This window comes from Balaenoptera musculus, chromosome 1 (genome assembly GCF_009873245.2).
Source record: "Balaenoptera musculus isolate JJ_BM4_2016_0621 chromosome 1, mBalMus1.pri.v3, whole genome shotgun sequence".
NCBI lineage: Eukaryota > Metazoa > Chordata > Mammalia > Artiodactyla > Balaenopteridae > Balaenoptera > Balaenoptera musculus.
The window spans coordinates 46,314,866-46,332,103 of NC_045785.1; the positions used below are offsets into that span (position 1 = coordinate 46,314,866).

Consider the following 17,238-nt stretch of genomic DNA (forward strand, 5'->3'; position numbering starts at 1 on the left):
TACCTTATTTACCAAATCCACAACCCATCCATGAGGCTCCTATGAGAAAAGAAAATAGAAAATGAGATAGCAATACAAAAACTTCCCTACTAACCCTCATATTTCTTTTATCCTAAATCAAAAGTTGGAGAAAAATTAAAACTTAAAAAATATTTCAAAGTTTTCCCAAATGTTTCTTAACGTGATTCTTTGACATAAACAGTTGCAGGAGTAAGTCTGTATTTTGATGGAATTGCTACAACACGAAGCATTTATGTGTTTTGGGTAGCTGAGATCAGCTGTTTAAGCTCTCTGAGGTACAAGATAACTTGAGTTAAATTTTCTAAGAGAGTTATATTTTAGGAATTAAATTAAAGAGTAGCAAATCAGGAATCAAGAAATTAAAGTTTTAGTCCCAGCTGTACCATTAATTACTGTCCTAGAGTAAGCTCTTCTTTTCTCCTCCTTTTCTTCCCTCCTTTCCTTTCTTAAGCATTCACTGTTCTAGGGGCTGAATAATGTTCTAGTGGCTGGATACAGAACAGTGACTAAGAAGAGATGTGGTACCTGCTTTCACAGAGCTCATATTCTAGCAGGATCAATAAAGACAAGTAAACCAACACATAATTCAGATTGTGCTAAATTCCACAAAAGGAAAAACAAAAGGTCTTCAAATGAAAATAGGAGCCTACTCTGTTCAGAATGGTGGTCATAGAAAACCTCTCTGAAGAGGTGGTCTTTAATCTGGAACTAAAAGGATGAGACAGATTTAGCCATTCAAAGAATAGTCCAGGCAGAGAGGCTGAAATGGAAAAGGTCCTGTTGGGGGAAGACAGAAAAGCCTACCTTGTTTGAAAAACTGAGAGGCAACTCTCCCAGCTGGGAGCCAGGGTGCAGGCGAGAATGGCACAGATGAAGCTGTAGAGACAGGAAAAGCCAGATGATGCAGAAATTTGTAGACTGTGATTAAAAGGAAAGCAACAGAGGTGTTTAAAGCAAGAAAATGGTACATTTTATGTTTTAAGGGGATGTTTTGCAGTTATGTGGAGAATGGAATGGAATGGATGAATGAGAGAGTGAAAACTAGAGATACCAGGGAGAAGACTAGTGCAGTAACTAGGTAGGACATGATGGTGTTTGGAGTAGGATGGTGGCAGAGGAAACAGAGAGAAGTCAACTTAAAATCTATGTGAGATTAAATCAAAGGACCTGTTTACAGTTTGGATATGGGGAATACGAAAAAGGGATGAATCGTGGCTGATTCCTATGTTTTGGCTTGAGCATGCAGGTAGACGGTGATGCCATTTACTGAAAGGGAGAAGAATGAAGGCTGGGGAGACATAATGAAGTTCCGTTTTAGGCACGGTTTGAGATGTCTGTGTGGCAACCAAGAGGAGACAGTTGGCTCTTCAAGTCTGTTGTGCTCAGAGAAGAGGTCTGGGCCACAGAGATATAATAAAGCAGAGGGCCATCAGCACAAAGATAGCATTTAAACCCATGAGAATGGAAGGTATTTCTTAGAGACAGTACTCTGGATCAAAGTTGGGTAGAGGTGAAGGAGTCAAGAAAGGAAAGGTGGCTGAGGGGCAGGCAGAAAGCAAGGGACTGTAGGAAGGAAGTCTCAAGGAGGGAGAAACTGACTGTGACCATTCCTGTTGACGGGGTCGAGAGACATTTCCCCTGGATCTAGAAACATGAAGGTGTTGGTGTCTTAACGACAGCTGTTTCAGTGGAGTGGTGGAAAAAGAAGGCAGAATGGAATGCCTTGAAGAGTTAATGGAGAGTACAGTCTAGTTACCCCAAGCATCTCTCCAGCCGAAAATAACTAACACCACTGGATAAAAACATTAAAAAAAAGAAACTTTAAAAATATATAGCTGAGTTGACACAAAGTGCTCAGAAGTTTAAAAAAAAGAGAAAGCAGAAATCCTGTGAGGTAAGCAAACTGTGAGGCCAGCTGTCATGCTGTACGCATCTGTGGAACTCTGGAGACCTCTAGCTTCCATTTTCACAGCCTTACAGTGGCTGAGAGGCAGGACCCGTAGCCAAGACAGGGCTCAGAGACTAAGAAGAGTTTGTCACATAAATCAAGAACCCAAAGGGCTACATCCTGAGTGTAAGATGAACTGAAATAAACTTAACTGTGGAAGGGAAACAACAAAGAAGCCTGCCTACCTTGACTGTGGTACTGGATTGTGAGAAGAAAAAAATTCTCCAGGAATTTATAACCACAAAATTGCCCTCACATGGCTTTGCTGCTCCAATTCACACTGCCTTTATGGTCTGAAAAACCTTAAGCTGAGAATTTATTCCCAAATCGTAGTATCCCCAGGCATCTGGAAGAAGTAAATCTTTTTTGGAGGAAAGAACTTTCAACTCAGGCCTCAAAAAATCTTCTTAGATTAAATTCCAAGAAACGTAAGTTCACAGGAAAACAAAAAAATACGTATAAAAATGTTTTTCTATACACATACATACATACACAAAACAACTGAGTAAAAGCTGGCAGAATCAGACCAGCTTTTAGATATCAGACATATGCTTCTAAGTTAAGCATTAAACATATAAGTTAAGCATTAAACAAGGAGGAGATTGAAAATATGAGTCAAGAACATGAGATAATAAAAAATAAGCAGAGTCAAAAAAGAACCAATGAGAATTTATAGAAATGAGAAATATAATAAATGAAATTAAAGACTTAATGAATAGGTTAAATAGCCTACAGGATACAGATAGAAAAAAAATTAGTGAACTGGACCACAGATCTGAAAAAATGTTATCAGAAATGCAGTACAAGAAGACAGAAAGATGGAGAATATGGAAGAGAATAAGGGACATAAGAACAGAATGAGAGGGACTTCCCTGGTGGTCCAGTGGCTAAGGCTCCACACTCCCAACCCAGGGGGCCCAGGTTCGATCCCTGGTCAGGGAACTAGGTCCCATATGCCTCAACTAAGAATTCGCATGCCGCAACTAAAGATCCTGCATGCCGCAACAAAGATCCCATGTGCAGCAATTAAGACCCAGTGCAGCCAAATAAATAAATAAATATTAAAAAAAAAAAAGAACAGAATGAGAAGGTTCAACATGTATCCAATCAAAGTCCTAGAGGAAACGAGACTAATGGGGAAGAGGCAATATTTACAAAGGTAATGGTGGAGAATTTTCCAGAATTTCTACAAGATATAAATCCTTAGATTCAAAAATTCAATGATCTGAAGCAAAATAAACAAAAAGAATACCTCAGTTAACTGCAGTGAGAGTCAAATTGCCAACTATCAAAAAGAAATAAAATAGCCATGAAGAAAAGAAAGACTTCTTACAAAGGAACAACAGTCAGACCAACAATCAACTTTCAATAACAATACTCAAAGCCAGAAGACAGGGCTTCCCTGGTGGCGCAGTGGTTAAGAATCCTCCTGCCAAGGCAGGGGACATGGGTTCAAGCCCTGGTCTGGGAAGATCCCTCATGCTGTGGAGCAACTAAGCCCGTGGGCCACAACTACTGAGCCTGCGCTCTAGAGCCCGCGAGCCACAACTACTGAAGCCCACGCACCTACAGCCTGTGCTCCGCAACAAGAGAAGCCACTGCAATGAGAAGCCGGTGCACCGCAACAAAGAGTAGCCCCCGCTCGCTGCAACTAGAGAAAGTCGCGCACAGCAACAAAGAATCAAAGCAGCCAAAGATAAATTAAAAAAAAAAAAGCCAGAAGACACTGAAATGATAGCTTTGAAATTTTGACAGAAAAATGTGTGTCAATCTAGGATTTAAAACCCAGTGAAAATGTTCTTCAAGGAATAGGAAATAAAGTCAAGTTTAAGCCATCAAAAACAAAGACTCAGCTCCCAATGGACCCCTTATGAAAGGACACTGTACAGGATGCACTCCAGGAAGAAGAAAAATCATCCCAATGGAAGGTCTGAAATACAGAAGGAATGGTACACAAAGAGATAGCATATAAATAGGGCTGAGTCAAAACACTGTATAAGGTAATGATGACTGTACCTACTTGAGGGGATAAAACAATACAGGAGAGGACTAAGACAATGCACAATAAAGACAAAAGGATAATGAGTCAGGTGAGGAGTGAGTACACGAAACAGTCTAAGGTTTTCAAGTACTCCTCAGAGGAGGGTAAAGAGACTGATGAAATTTAGGTTTTGTTTAATTAATAAGTTAAAATTTTAGACTAACCACTAAAAGAGTAACTGAGAGGGAAGGATATGGAATCTTCCATCTGGTTGGTTGTGAAGGGGGATAGAGAATAATGCTGAAGCTAGAGATGGAAGTGGTATCCAAGGCAGAATTTTTAAAGATGGGAAAATACTAGACTCTGTTATACACAATGGGAATAATCTGATAAAGGGGAAAAAATTGAGGGTACCAAAGAAAGAATAGAAAGGCTAAGGCATAAAATGCTTGAGAAGGCAAGAGGAAAGAAGAGGGGATCTAGGGCCTTTGCAGGAGAGATAATTCCTTTTGTGGTAATGAGAAGAAATTAAGAGACAACATTTCTGGGTCTCCATTGTTGTATATGTAAATTGGGGGGAGGAGAAAAAGAACATTTTCTGAGTACTTACTAAAGTGAACCACTGTGTTCAGTGTTTTTATATACATTTGTCATTTAATCTTCACAACATAACTGAAGATAAGATTTTAGTATTTTGGGAGGCAAGACTGTATATAAAGAATGCAGACTATGGCACTAGATTGCATAGGTCTCCTCTATAAACAGGTTTGTGAACTTGGGCAAGTACTTAACCTCTGTGTGCCTCAGTTTCTCATCTACAAAATGGGGGTAAAAATAGTACGTAACTCACAGAGCTGTTGTGGGGACTAAATTCCACAGGATATACTCACAGTACTTTCCACTCAGCTCTCATTTCCTCTCTAGAGTATTGCCTGACCTTCCAAGGTGGCAACTCCTTCCCCTTATTCCATACATAGTACTTATTATTATAATTGCACCTATTGTTTGTTATACTGTGATTTTTTTTTTTCCTATTTCCTCCACTATGCTGTAAGTTAGAAGCCATGTCTTATTACTCTTTATACTAAGGGCAGGAACTATTTATTTATATCTCCAAAACCGAGAATAATGCCAGACACACAGCAAATGTTCAATAAATGATTGCTGAACTGAACCCCTGCCTTCTAGATAAATCAATGGACAAGTTTTCTATCTACTACATTGACTTCTTTCAAATGTCTCTCAAAAACCAAACAGTGTTTCATCAACAAATTGTCTGAATTATGTACTCCCTTGTGGGTATAATGTTATTGGCACTTCGTACGCCTTTAAATATAAAATGAGGATGTTGGTCTGTGCTTAGAAAAAAACAAAAGCTTTAAAGCTTACCGAGTTTAAAAGAAAATTATACGTGAGATTAACTACTAGATTTTATTTTCTGGGAATAATTAGTCGTTTCAAATGATTTCAAATGCTCTAGCTTCTCAAACATCTCTAAAAAACTGGGACACTCATTAAACTGGGGTTCTGGTAATGCAATAAATAGGGCACTTTTCATGTCATGCAGTCATTTCTCATTTCACCAAACATTATTTCAAATCTCTAAAGTTCTTCATGATGTTAATTAACAGCTATGGAAAAATATGCAATAGCTGAAAAAAATGTTAAGCAATTTTATGAACCATATGGAGTATTTGTCATTTTTCATAGGTTGTTTTAATCCTTCCATGTAAATTGTCATTTCTGTAGCAGAGAAAATCTTTTTCAATACATTTATCTATCAAAGGATGAAACAAAACTATGTTTACCTTTTGGAAAGTAGATACAGGTGAAATAGCAAACATATTTCCCTCTCCAAACACTTCTGCCCAATTCCTTTGAGACACTTTCATTCTGTTTTTAAAATGGTATTCATTATCAGGATTGAAAGCCTAGATTCAAAGAGAACAGAGGAGCATTATTATTATCTACTTCTATAGCAACACATATTAGCATTAGAAAAGAAGATAAAAATATAGCCTTGGACTCCCTCATTAATGGAATCTTTCAAGTATCCCAACAAAACATATTCCTTAGCCAGTGCTGAGGAACAAAGTGGTGCTCTCCTGTTCTGTTCAATGTTTGCTGTGGGGGAAGAGAAGAGGGTAGCAGGACGGGAGGTCTGATCCAGGCACGGTGATGCCAATGCTCCAGATGTCCTAGGGCTGCCGCAAGTAGAGATGGGCAACAAGGCAGTGAAGACAGAAGTTAGGAGGGAAAACACGAGCGCCCCTTCTTCGTGCAGCTACTGCTACTAGTCGGGGAAAAGGCCCAGAAACCAAACTACATCAACACCCTATGTGACAGTATTTGTGATTCGAATAATCAGGGAGACATAAAGGGAAGCTATTTAATCATTCTAAAAGCTGAGAAAGCTTAAAATTAGAAAGGTATTTCTTTAAAACTGAAAACACAGAACGGTTGTCCTGCTTTTAAAATAAAAAGCAAGAACAGTCAAGTTAATATCTTTAATGATAATATCATGATCACTCATTATTAATTACAAGTCAGAAGGTAGTAGTTATTTTAAACAAAAGCAAAACACAAAGTACTTCATTTTAGACATACTGTACCATTGTAAGCACAGCCAGCAGACCAGTGGGAATTGGATCTTGTTTTATTCTCTCTGCAGCCAGTTCTATTAATAGCATCAACATGTTGTAGATCCCTTCATGAATTTCAGTACCCCACTTGTGAACAGCACTTGATGTCAGCAGCTATAAAAACATAAAGGGCACTTTAGAGTCTTACTTGAAAAGAAAGAAAAGACATCTACAGTTATCAGTTCAGTCTTGACTAATGAAGAGATTACTATCATAATACTTATTTTTATGCAGATGACTTGCTTTAAAAGACCCATAGCTGTAGTCCTACTTATTGACTTATTTCACAGTCAACACTTAGTTTTGTTTTTTTGAACTTTAGTTCCCTTATATTAAGACAGTTTGGGGAATTCCCTGGTGGTTCAGTGGTTAGGATTCCACGCTCTCACTGTCGAGGGCCTGGGTTCAATCCCTGGTCTGGGAACTAAAATCCCACAAGCCACGCAGGGTGCCCAAATAAATAAATAAAACAGTTTGTTTAAAAGAAAATGTTTGTTTTCTACTTTTCATTATTACTAGGGGAGGTCAAGTGGTGAACAACAAGAAAGAACCTGAGATCAGTTCCGGTACTACTATTTTCTAGCTGTGTGGTCTTGAACAAATTTACCCGAGTTCCCGGAGACTCAGTTCTCTCATCTCAAAAGAGGGATAATTCCTACCCGCTTCACAGAGACGTTACAAGTATCAAAAGGTTTAACGAATGTAAAGTATTAGCGAGGTTTTATTATTAATATATTTTGGCTGTCGTTATTAATCAACATTCCTGGAATCTAAGAAATCTCATGATTTGAACATGCACATTCTTTTCATATTATTTATATCTCAGAAACAGAGCTGCATCTTCCCACCTGTTGACCAGATGGCAGCAGGGCTCTGAATGTGAAAAAAATTTTAGAAATACCTTGTCAATTTATTTTGCTTGTATTTTCCTTTCTGGTATGTATAAAAGAAATATTCAATTTTTAAAAAAAGTTTAAGCAAATCTAAAATAGCACTGTAACATTGTTTACTTTGCAGCTATTTTTCTTAAATATAAAAAATGGTGCATCTTATACTCAGATAGCAGCTTAGGTTTGTTAAAAAGGAAGGAAAAGGCACACAGAAGAATCTAAAATCATCATCTTTGGATTTCCCCAATCTTTGATCTTCTAAGTCCTTGGGGAAGCCTAATTCAGGAACAACTGCCAAAACAGGGACTGGGAAAATGAAAGGATTCCACTTAATAAAATAATGGCAAATTGGTACAGTGGTTTCATGTTTTTGTAAGATTTCCCTTCAGAGGGAAAATACTGTGCTATAAAAATTTCACCTTAGCCACACTGAGAACCCCTTAACAAGAGGGTTAAGACCCTGAAAGAGCCCAGACTTCTTTAGCTGCAGAGGAAAACCTCAGTTCCAGACTTTCTCTATAGCAATTAGCTGCACTATTTGCTCAAATGAACAATAATCATAAGACTGATTCTATATAAGGCAATTAGTTACTATTTTTTGCTACTATTTTTTGCAAGAATTCTTTTGCCTGCCTATATATTCTTCCTATACTTAAAAATTTGATAATAAAGCAGAGATTAAGATTTAAGAAGCTTCATTTGACAACAATAAAATTTATGTGGACTAAGCACCACTCCCTCTGTTGTCATTTCATATGTTCAGTTTTTACTTTGAAAATGGAGCTCTATCTAACTTCCAGATGAGGTGGGGCAAGACAGGCAGCACTGTGTGAGGAAGAGGCATACAAAGTTTAAACATAACTGTGCACTATGGCCAGACCTGGATGTTTTTCCCTGCCTGAATATACTAGTAAACAATCCAGGGGACTTCCCTGGCGGTGCAGTGGTTAGGAATCTGCCTGCCAACGCAGGGGACACGGGTTCAAGCCCTGGTCTGGGACGATCCCACATGCTGCGGAGCAACTAAGCCCGTGTGCCACAACTACTGAGCCTGAGCTCTAGAGCCCACAAGCCACAACTACTGAGCCCGGATGCCACAACTACTGAAGCCCACGCACCTAGAGCCCGTGCTCCACAACAGGAGAAGCCACTGTAATGAGAAGCCTGCACACCGCAATGAAGAGTAGCCCTTGCTCGCTGCAACTAGAGAAAACCCACGTGCAGCAACAAAGACCCAACGCAGCCAAAAAAAAAAAAAAAAAAGAATCCAGGCTGGCCTGAAGGTGAAAGGTTAAGAAAGTAGAAATTACAATAAAGCTCCTTTTGTGCACCTTATTCACACAATTGCTTATTATTTGTACTCTTACTTCTTTTTTAAAAAAAAAAAAAAAAAAAAAAGGGCAGCTTGTGAGAAAAGCCCAGAGAAGGTAGGGAGAGAGTCATCATACCAGGAAACACAAGTCTAAAGGCACACAGAATTCTGTAGCCCTTCTAGTTTAGAGAAATCTTTTTAATAGCTCTAAACTGTAAGAATTGAATGACATTGAACATAATGCAAGGTACCTTTGTGCTCACAGTTTTATAGGAAAAAACCCCCAACAACCACCTGACCATTTATTATACTATTACAAACAGCTGAGGGCATAAAATAAAACAGTCCTCTGAAGCATCTCTGTACAGAGTTAGAGTATTATACTCCAAATATGCAACTTGCTGCTGGACTGACTTGACCCAGGGCTCTCTGAATCTGAAGATCATCAACCTAAAGATTCCTTCCCTACACGAATAAACCCTTTTCCATGACTCTGAATAAACTTGAATTTTCTTTCTCTGCAAATTTATGCATACATTATGATAGGTGTCACAATATGTTACATTATAAAAGTGCTGGAATTTTTTTAAAAAGCTACTATAATTCTTAACAAAATTCTTAAAAGTTAAAACTACAAAATGGTAGATGAATTCATCCAAAATGAAGAAAAATCTTGATTTTCTATAATCCCTGCCCAAATGACAATTTTAAAAGATTTCTCCCTTTTTTCAAAGATGAAGCTATTTTTGTTCCTAAAATTAATTTTGTTCTGTCTTCAGCCTTGAATCAAGGGAGATTCTCTCTGTCAAGACACAGATGGGAATAATAGTTTGCAAATGAAGTTTATTTTACTGGGTTTTATAATAAATACAAACTTCATCCATCTGTAGTTGTAGTAACTTACTTGCATATGAGGCAAAAAATGGATGTCAAAACCCAGAAGCATGAGACAGCAGGAGACTCATTTATTCATTCAACAAAGATTTACTGAGCTTTTTCTCTGCACTAGGCACTGGCTATATGCTGGGGAAAACAACAGTGCCTGTGACATCGTCCCTGCTCTTGGGGGATTCAGGACTCAGGTCCTGAAAAGGGAACCATGCTGAGTTAGACTGCTTTCAGAAACACAAGTCCTGTGATCTTCTATTCTCACTGTTAAGAAAAATTGCTTTATAAGAGATGTGACCAGAATGGGGGCAAGCATATCAGTCTAGCTCCAACAGAGATGTTGCCATCCACATGCCATTTTGCCAGATACAATACTCAATCCAGTTAAACTTTCTATAGTTTAAATGTCTGCTTCTGTCTCAGTAGAATACTAAGTACAAAATGGCCTATATTTTGATAAATAAATATTATCTTTCTAAGTGCCACAATCCTTAGTTTAGTAAGATGTCTAATTTCCTAGTGTAAGTCTTAACCTATTCTTTAGCAGTTAAATAGAAGGAAGTAAAAGCTATATTCGACCAAAGACATGCAAACAATTAAATATAGAAGAAATAAATCATTTCTGAGCCCCATATTCAGGGCTACTTTTTTCAGTTTTGAGCATTCCTCAGTTGTACAGGATTCATAAACTGGGCTCACATATTAAAAAACTAAAACTAAAGCAAAAAGCCTGTTCACCTTCACCCCCACCAAAAAAGAAAAAAAAACCAGCACAGCACATTTTTCTTACCTTTTTAAATGCTTCAGGCATACACCTATCCATAAATCTTTTACAATTCTCATCAGACTCAGAAAGACCTTTGTAAAATAAATGAAACAATATGCCTTATTTAGATTTTAGGTAGTTGCAGAAATCATATATATCATTCCAAGTTCATACATATGGAACTTATTATAGAAACCTTGATTCTTAAGGAATTATTAAAAGCAGAAGACATACATTCTGATAAAGGAATAGGATGAGAAAGTCACAGTATTATTTATTAATAGCATAATATATCCATTTATATTTATTATTAATATATATTTATTAATAGTATAATAAGTAAATACTAATTAGAACTGAAATGGTTGAACTTATGTTTCCATATCAGAGTAACTTTCAATGATCTGACTAAATAGCTAATAGAACACCACCAGCAGCTACTTTTTAGCCATTATTGTTTTCCTAAACATCTCTTTTAAAAACACAAATATTCTCAATAAATGCCAAAATCACTCTCTTCCCCAAAACAAACTGAACTCTGTGCAATAAAATGCACAGAATTGTGCCTGGCATAGAGTAAATGATAAATACTTGCTAAATGAATGAATGAATCCACTGTAAAATTATCCTTCGGAATACACTTAAAAGAAAAACTCAATGACAGATTTTGCTTATCAGTGGAGAGACTGTCGAGCACATTTTCTTTTTTCAGTCCCACCACTTAGCATAATACCTGCATCCTCTCAGGCAATCAATAAATGCTGCTGCTGAGAAGCCAGTCATAAACACACCATGGAAGCTAGTCAAAATATTTCCTTTTGATGTGCCTTGTATTTAATCACAATGGTAAACTATGCACTTTTAATGAGAAAAAAACATTCGCAAAACACTGGCCCAATTCATCTTATTTTACAAATGAATTCAATATGAAAAATAAATTATTATTCTCTCTTTAATATATTTATAATATAGATGCTTCCTTATGTTGATACTTATTCTCCAACCTAGTGATATTTTATTACTCTATTCGTTTAGTATCTGTAAAGCACTTAAGACAGTGCCAAGAACTTAATAAGCATAAAATATTAAATAAACATTACTTTCTTTTCTTTAAAAAAAAAAAAGCCACTGCATTAAGCCTTAATCTAAAGTGCTCCAAGTTTCTGTGGAAAAGTTAATTTCAATTTCCATAAGCCTTTTCAATTATATTTTAAAGACTCTTACACTCTATTGGAGCTAGAAGAAAATAGCTGATTTAATTCAACGCTTTTATTCCACAGGGGATAAACAAAGACTAAGAGAGTAAACGATCTAAGATAATACAGATGACCAATGACAGGAGCTAAGATTAAAGTCAGGCCTCCTATCAAAAAAAAAAAACCAAAAAGTGAAAACTCCTCCTGTGTCCTGAGGTATGAACTTACCAAGTCTTGCTAGGTAGGTAGACGCCAAAAGGCATTTGCCTAGTGACTCTTCCCGCTTGTAAGGTATGGACCAGTGATCCGTCAAAACGCGGCTTTCCAGTTCATATAAATTTGTTGTAGGGAATTCAATTCCTTCCCCTGAGCAGTTTCCGTTTTCATCATTCTTCTGACAAAGAGGGATTATGGTTTAAAAAAAAAAAAAAAACACACACACACACAAATAATTAGTGACTACTTAAAAAATTTTCAATTTAACACAAAGCAGATCCTTAATCACTGGTAGCCCATTAATTCCAAGATTGTGGATTCCACATTTCTTTCTCGTAATCACATCTTTCACCAAGACTATCTGAAATATCCTCAGCTTTTATCAATGTGGCATCCCAACTCTCTCAGAAGGTGAGCTCATCTCATTCTTCAAAAATGAACTCTCTTAATCTCTTGTTATAAATATCAAATCTACCTCCACCTACAGCCCCTTTTCTCACGCTCTCCCAAAGTGGCAATTGTTAAGGTCACCACACTGAATGCTGCATCATTCAATCCAGTGGACATGTTTCAGTCCTTATCTTACTTTTCAGGAATATCTGACCCTCTGCCTGCTTCCTCTTCTTGGTACGCTAGATTCCCTCCCCTTACCTCCCAGGATAACATGCTTCCCTGTTCTCCTCTGGGGTCTGTAGTTCCTTCTGTCTCCTCTTCTGGTACATCCTCCCCTTCCTAGCCATCAAACACTGGAGTTTCTCAAACCTCAGTGCTAGACTCTCTTCTCTCTGCTCAGTGAATGGCACCACATTCATTTGGCAGCACAGCCAGAAATCAGGACACATTCTTAAAACCCTATTCTCCCATCTCCACCCCTAAGACTAAGTGATCAGACCTCCTATATTTCTCTCAAATCCATCTACTGCTGTCCATCTCCACAGGGATGCCGCTACTCCTGAACTCATCCTTCTGCCCTCTTTAACCTACTTAACTCTTAAACCTTCTAAACTCTTTCAGAGAAAAACCTTTCCAGAACTTCTAAACACTGTCAAATTCCTTTAATTATTTTATACCCCTACCATCCTGAACTTCTCCTTCATAACACAACTCACAGATATAATTTTACATTTATTTGTGATTTATTCTGTTTGCCCCCACTAGACCAAGCGAGCCATGAGGACAAGGACTGTTTCTGACCACTTCTGTATCTCTAAAACCTAGTGCTTAACACAAAGTAGGTATTTAAAACATATTTTTAAATAGAAAAATAATTCATGCAAAGTTTCAACTATCAGTGGGGTAACTGCCAAACTTTCCATCAGTTCTCGCTATAATAATCTGTAGTAAATCAAACGGAACCCCTCCTCCCAAATGGCCTAACACCTGGCTCCTTTGAAAACCTAACCATTTTCACAATCCACTCTATAATTTGATCATTACAAAATAAAACCGTTCCATTAAAAAAATTCACCTTTAGCCTCAATGAAGGGAAAGACCATAAATATAAAGCAGAAATGATTTAAAAACACACTGAAAAACAATTTTCAACCCCACATGAATGATATCTAAAGGAATGCAACACATTTTTTTTCAGGTTCATGGCTAAATTGGGATGAAAATAAGACAAAAAACAGGAAGGCAATAAAAATTAAAAATGGAGTAGAAGACGATATAATTGGGGGTGAAGAGCGAGGGGTGGTGGATGAAGTAAATTTAGAATCATAATGTTCGGGGATAATTCAGTTTTTAAACACAATACTTTCAGAAATATTTTTAATTAATAAGTTCTGTAAATAAACCACTTTACTTAAAGGAACTGAGGAGAATCAAAATGTAAAGATTTTAAGATAGTCTCAAAATTGTACACTTGTTAAATGCTTAAATTTATGAACCTAGGATCAAAGTAGAATTAAGGCATATAAAAACAGAATTCAGTTGGATGATGGGAATATGTCATTACTATGAAATATCTACCATTAATTTCTACAGGCAGTTAATAGATCAAATCATGTATGAAATCATCAAATGTACTTAGCAACTATGAAAACCAAGAGCCTCCGAATGGGATCATTGCCCTTGTGAGAGTCACAGGAGAGCCTGCATCCCCTCTCTGCTCTCCACACAACAAGAAGATGGCAGCCTGTGACCCAGAGGAGGACCCTCACTAGAATGCAACCATGCTGGTACCCTGATCTTGGACTTCCAGCCTCAAGAACCACGAGAAATAAATCGCTATTGTTTAGAAGCCGACAAACAAAACCTGCCCAAAGCTAAGAGCTTCCTGGGGTGGGGGTGGGGGGAGACCTTGAACATCATCAGTAATGACACAAACATCATGTGCCTCCTGAATGGACGCACTGCAAAGGGCACAACATCATTTCTGTGACAGTCCTGCCAAAAATGCAGCCCGTCTCTAGTCATGAGGAAACCCAAAATGAGGAACAACCTAAAAAATAACTAGCCTGTATTCTTCAAAAATGTCAAAGTCATGAAAGATTGAGGAAGACTGGACAGACATAACAACTAAATGCAGCATGGGATCCTGGATTAGATCTTGAACCAGGAATTTTGATGTGTTTAATTTTACTTCTTGGCTTCAAAGGACTTTAGTACTGGATCAATGTTAATTTCCTGATTTTGATAATATACTGAGGTTACATAAGAGAATATCCTCATTTGTAAGAAATACACACTGAAGTATTTAAGTGTAAAGGGATATCATGTCTTTAATTTATTCTCAAACATTTCAGAGAAAACAACAACAAAACACACACATACTTTTACATACATATGCACATTATACATACATGGATATTCGTATTTAGAGAAAAAAAGAAGAAGAAAGAGAATGTGATAAAATGTTAACATCTGAAGAACCTGAATAAAGTTTATATAAAAATTTCAAATTTATATAAAGGTTATATAAATAATTTGAGATTTACAGAAAAGTTGCAAAAATAGTTTTGTGCTATTCTTGCAACGTTTTTGTAAACCTGGAATTATTTCAAAATTAAAATAATTTAGTAAAATAAATATATAAAAACATAGATTTTTGAAGAACCTAATGAATTAGAGAGGTAGGGACTCACCTATAGTGGTAAAAAAAAAAAAGTTAAATTATACTTAGTATGTTCTACTTAAGAATCCCATTCCACTTGGTACCATAATTTGGTTTCTAAATACCTTTGTTTTTGTCTTAAATTACCAAATAAGTAATACATGTTCATTGTAGAAAATATGAATAGCAAAAAATAAAACCCACCATTAATTTCACCACTTATAAATTAATCACACTGACATTTTAATAAATATTTTTCCAGTAAAAGCTTTTTTTTTTTTTAACAGATATTTTTTCTTAAAAATTCACAAATGTGGAATTAACCTCATTCTCATCACCTCCATGGCCTCTCATCATTCCATTATTAAAGACAGGATTAATGCAGTATTTCTTTTCCTATCTGATTTAAAAGACAGATGCACAAAGCAATAATTATAAAACCATGTTAATGGGCTTATAATGAATACAGATGTGACCCATATGATAATAATAGCACAAAAGGCGGGGGGGTGGTGGAGAACAGAGTTATATTGGAAGAATGTTTTGTACACTATTGAAATTAAGTTGGTATTAATTCGAATTACAATGCTATAGGTCAGAATGTTAATTGTAATCTACAGGGCAACCACTAATAAAATAACTTTAAAAATTACACAGTGAAAGAAAAAACAAGGGAATTAAGATTGTACACTGGAAAATATACTTAATACAAAACAGAGGAGTAATGGAGGATTAGAGGATTAAAAGGCACAACACATAGAAGACAAATAGCAAGATGGCAGATGTAAATCTTGTTTTATCAAATAATTATATTAAATTATAACTATCAGCAATATATGAAATGAAAATGGACTAAATGCTCTAACCAAAAGGCAGAGATTTGCAGAATGAATTTTTAAAAAGTGATCCAACTGTCTACAACAGATACCCTTTAGATTAAAAGACATAAAGAGGTTGAAATAAAAGGGTGGAAAAAGATATATCACGCACACGTAAAGGTGGTGGAGTGGCTATATTAGTAACAAACGGAATACAGGCATACCTTGTTTTACAGTGCTCTGCTTTGCTATGCTTCGCAGATGTGACATTTTTTTACAAATTGAAGGTTTGTGGCAACCCTGCATCCAGCAAGTCTATCAACACTTTTTCCAACAGCATTTGCTCACTTCATGTCTATGTGTTGCATTTTGGTAATTCCCACAATATTTCAAACTATCTCATTATTATTACATTTGTTATGGTGCTCTGTGATAAGTGATCTTAGATGTTACTATTTTAATTGTTTTGGGGCACCAAGAATTGTGTCTGTATAACATAGCAAACTTAATCAATAAATGTATGTGTTCTGACCACTCCACCAACTGGCTGTTTCCGGTCTCTCTCCCTTCCTCAGGCTTCCCTACTCCTTGCGACACAACAGTATTAAAATTAAGCCAATTAATAGCCATACAATGGCCTCCACGTGTTCAAGTGAAAGGAAGAGTATGTAGCACGTCTCTCACTTTAAATCAAAAGCTAGAAATGATTAAGCTTAGTGAGGAAGGCATGATGAAAGCCGAGACAAGCCAAAAGCTAGGTAGGTGTCTTGCACCAAACCGTTAGCTAAGTTGTGAATGCAAAGGAAAAGTTCTTGAAAGAAATTAAAAGTGCTACTCCACAGAACAAACAAATGATAAGAAAGCAAAACAGGCTTACTGCTATATGGAGAAAGTTTTAGTGGTCTGGGTGGAAGATCAAACCAGCCACAACATTCCCTTAAGCCAAAGTCTAACCTAGAGCAAAGCCCTAAACTCTCTTCAATTCTGTGAAGGCTGAGAAAGATGAGGAAGCTGCAGAAGAAGTTTGAAGCTAACACAGGTTGCTTCATGAGGTTGAAGGAAAGAAGGCATATCTTCATAACATAAAAGTGAAAGGTGACAGGGGGACCTTCAAGATGGCAGAGGAGTAAGACATGGAGACCACCTTCCTGCCCACAAATACATGAAAAATACATCTACATGTGGAACATCTCCTACAGAACACCTACTGAACGCTGGCAGAAGACCTCAGACTTCCCAAAAGGCAAGAAACTCCCCACGTACCTGGGTAGGGCAAAAGAAAAAAGAAAAAACAGAGACAAAATAATAGGGATGGGACCTGCACCAGTGGGAGGGAGCTGTGAAGGAGGAAAGGTTTCCATACACTTGGAAGGCCCTTCGTGGGCGGAGACTGCGGGTGGCGGAGGGGGGAAGCTTCGGAGCCACGGAGGACAGCACAGCAACAGGGGTGCGGAGGGCAAAGCGGAGAGGTTCCCGCACAGAGGAGCAGTGCCAACCAGCACTCA

At 37.2% G+C, this 17,238-nt stretch overlaps 1 protein-coding gene across 1 annotated transcript in view; it reads right to left on the bottom strand.

Moving 5' to 3' along the window:
• The window catches only part of USP24 (ubiquitin specific peptidase 24), a 155,365-nt gene that overhangs the window by 100,678 nt on the left and 37,449 nt on the right, over positions 1 to 17,238 (bottom strand). Inside the window, 5 exon segments of the mRNA XM_036833258.1 lie at positions 4 to 39; positions 5,759 to 5,881; positions 6,563 to 6,706; positions 10,473 to 10,540; positions 11,873 to 12,038. Of these exon segments, the coding sequence (XP_036689153.1) occupies positions 4 to 39; positions 5,759 to 5,881; positions 6,563 to 6,706; positions 10,473 to 10,540; positions 11,873 to 12,038 (537 nt within the window).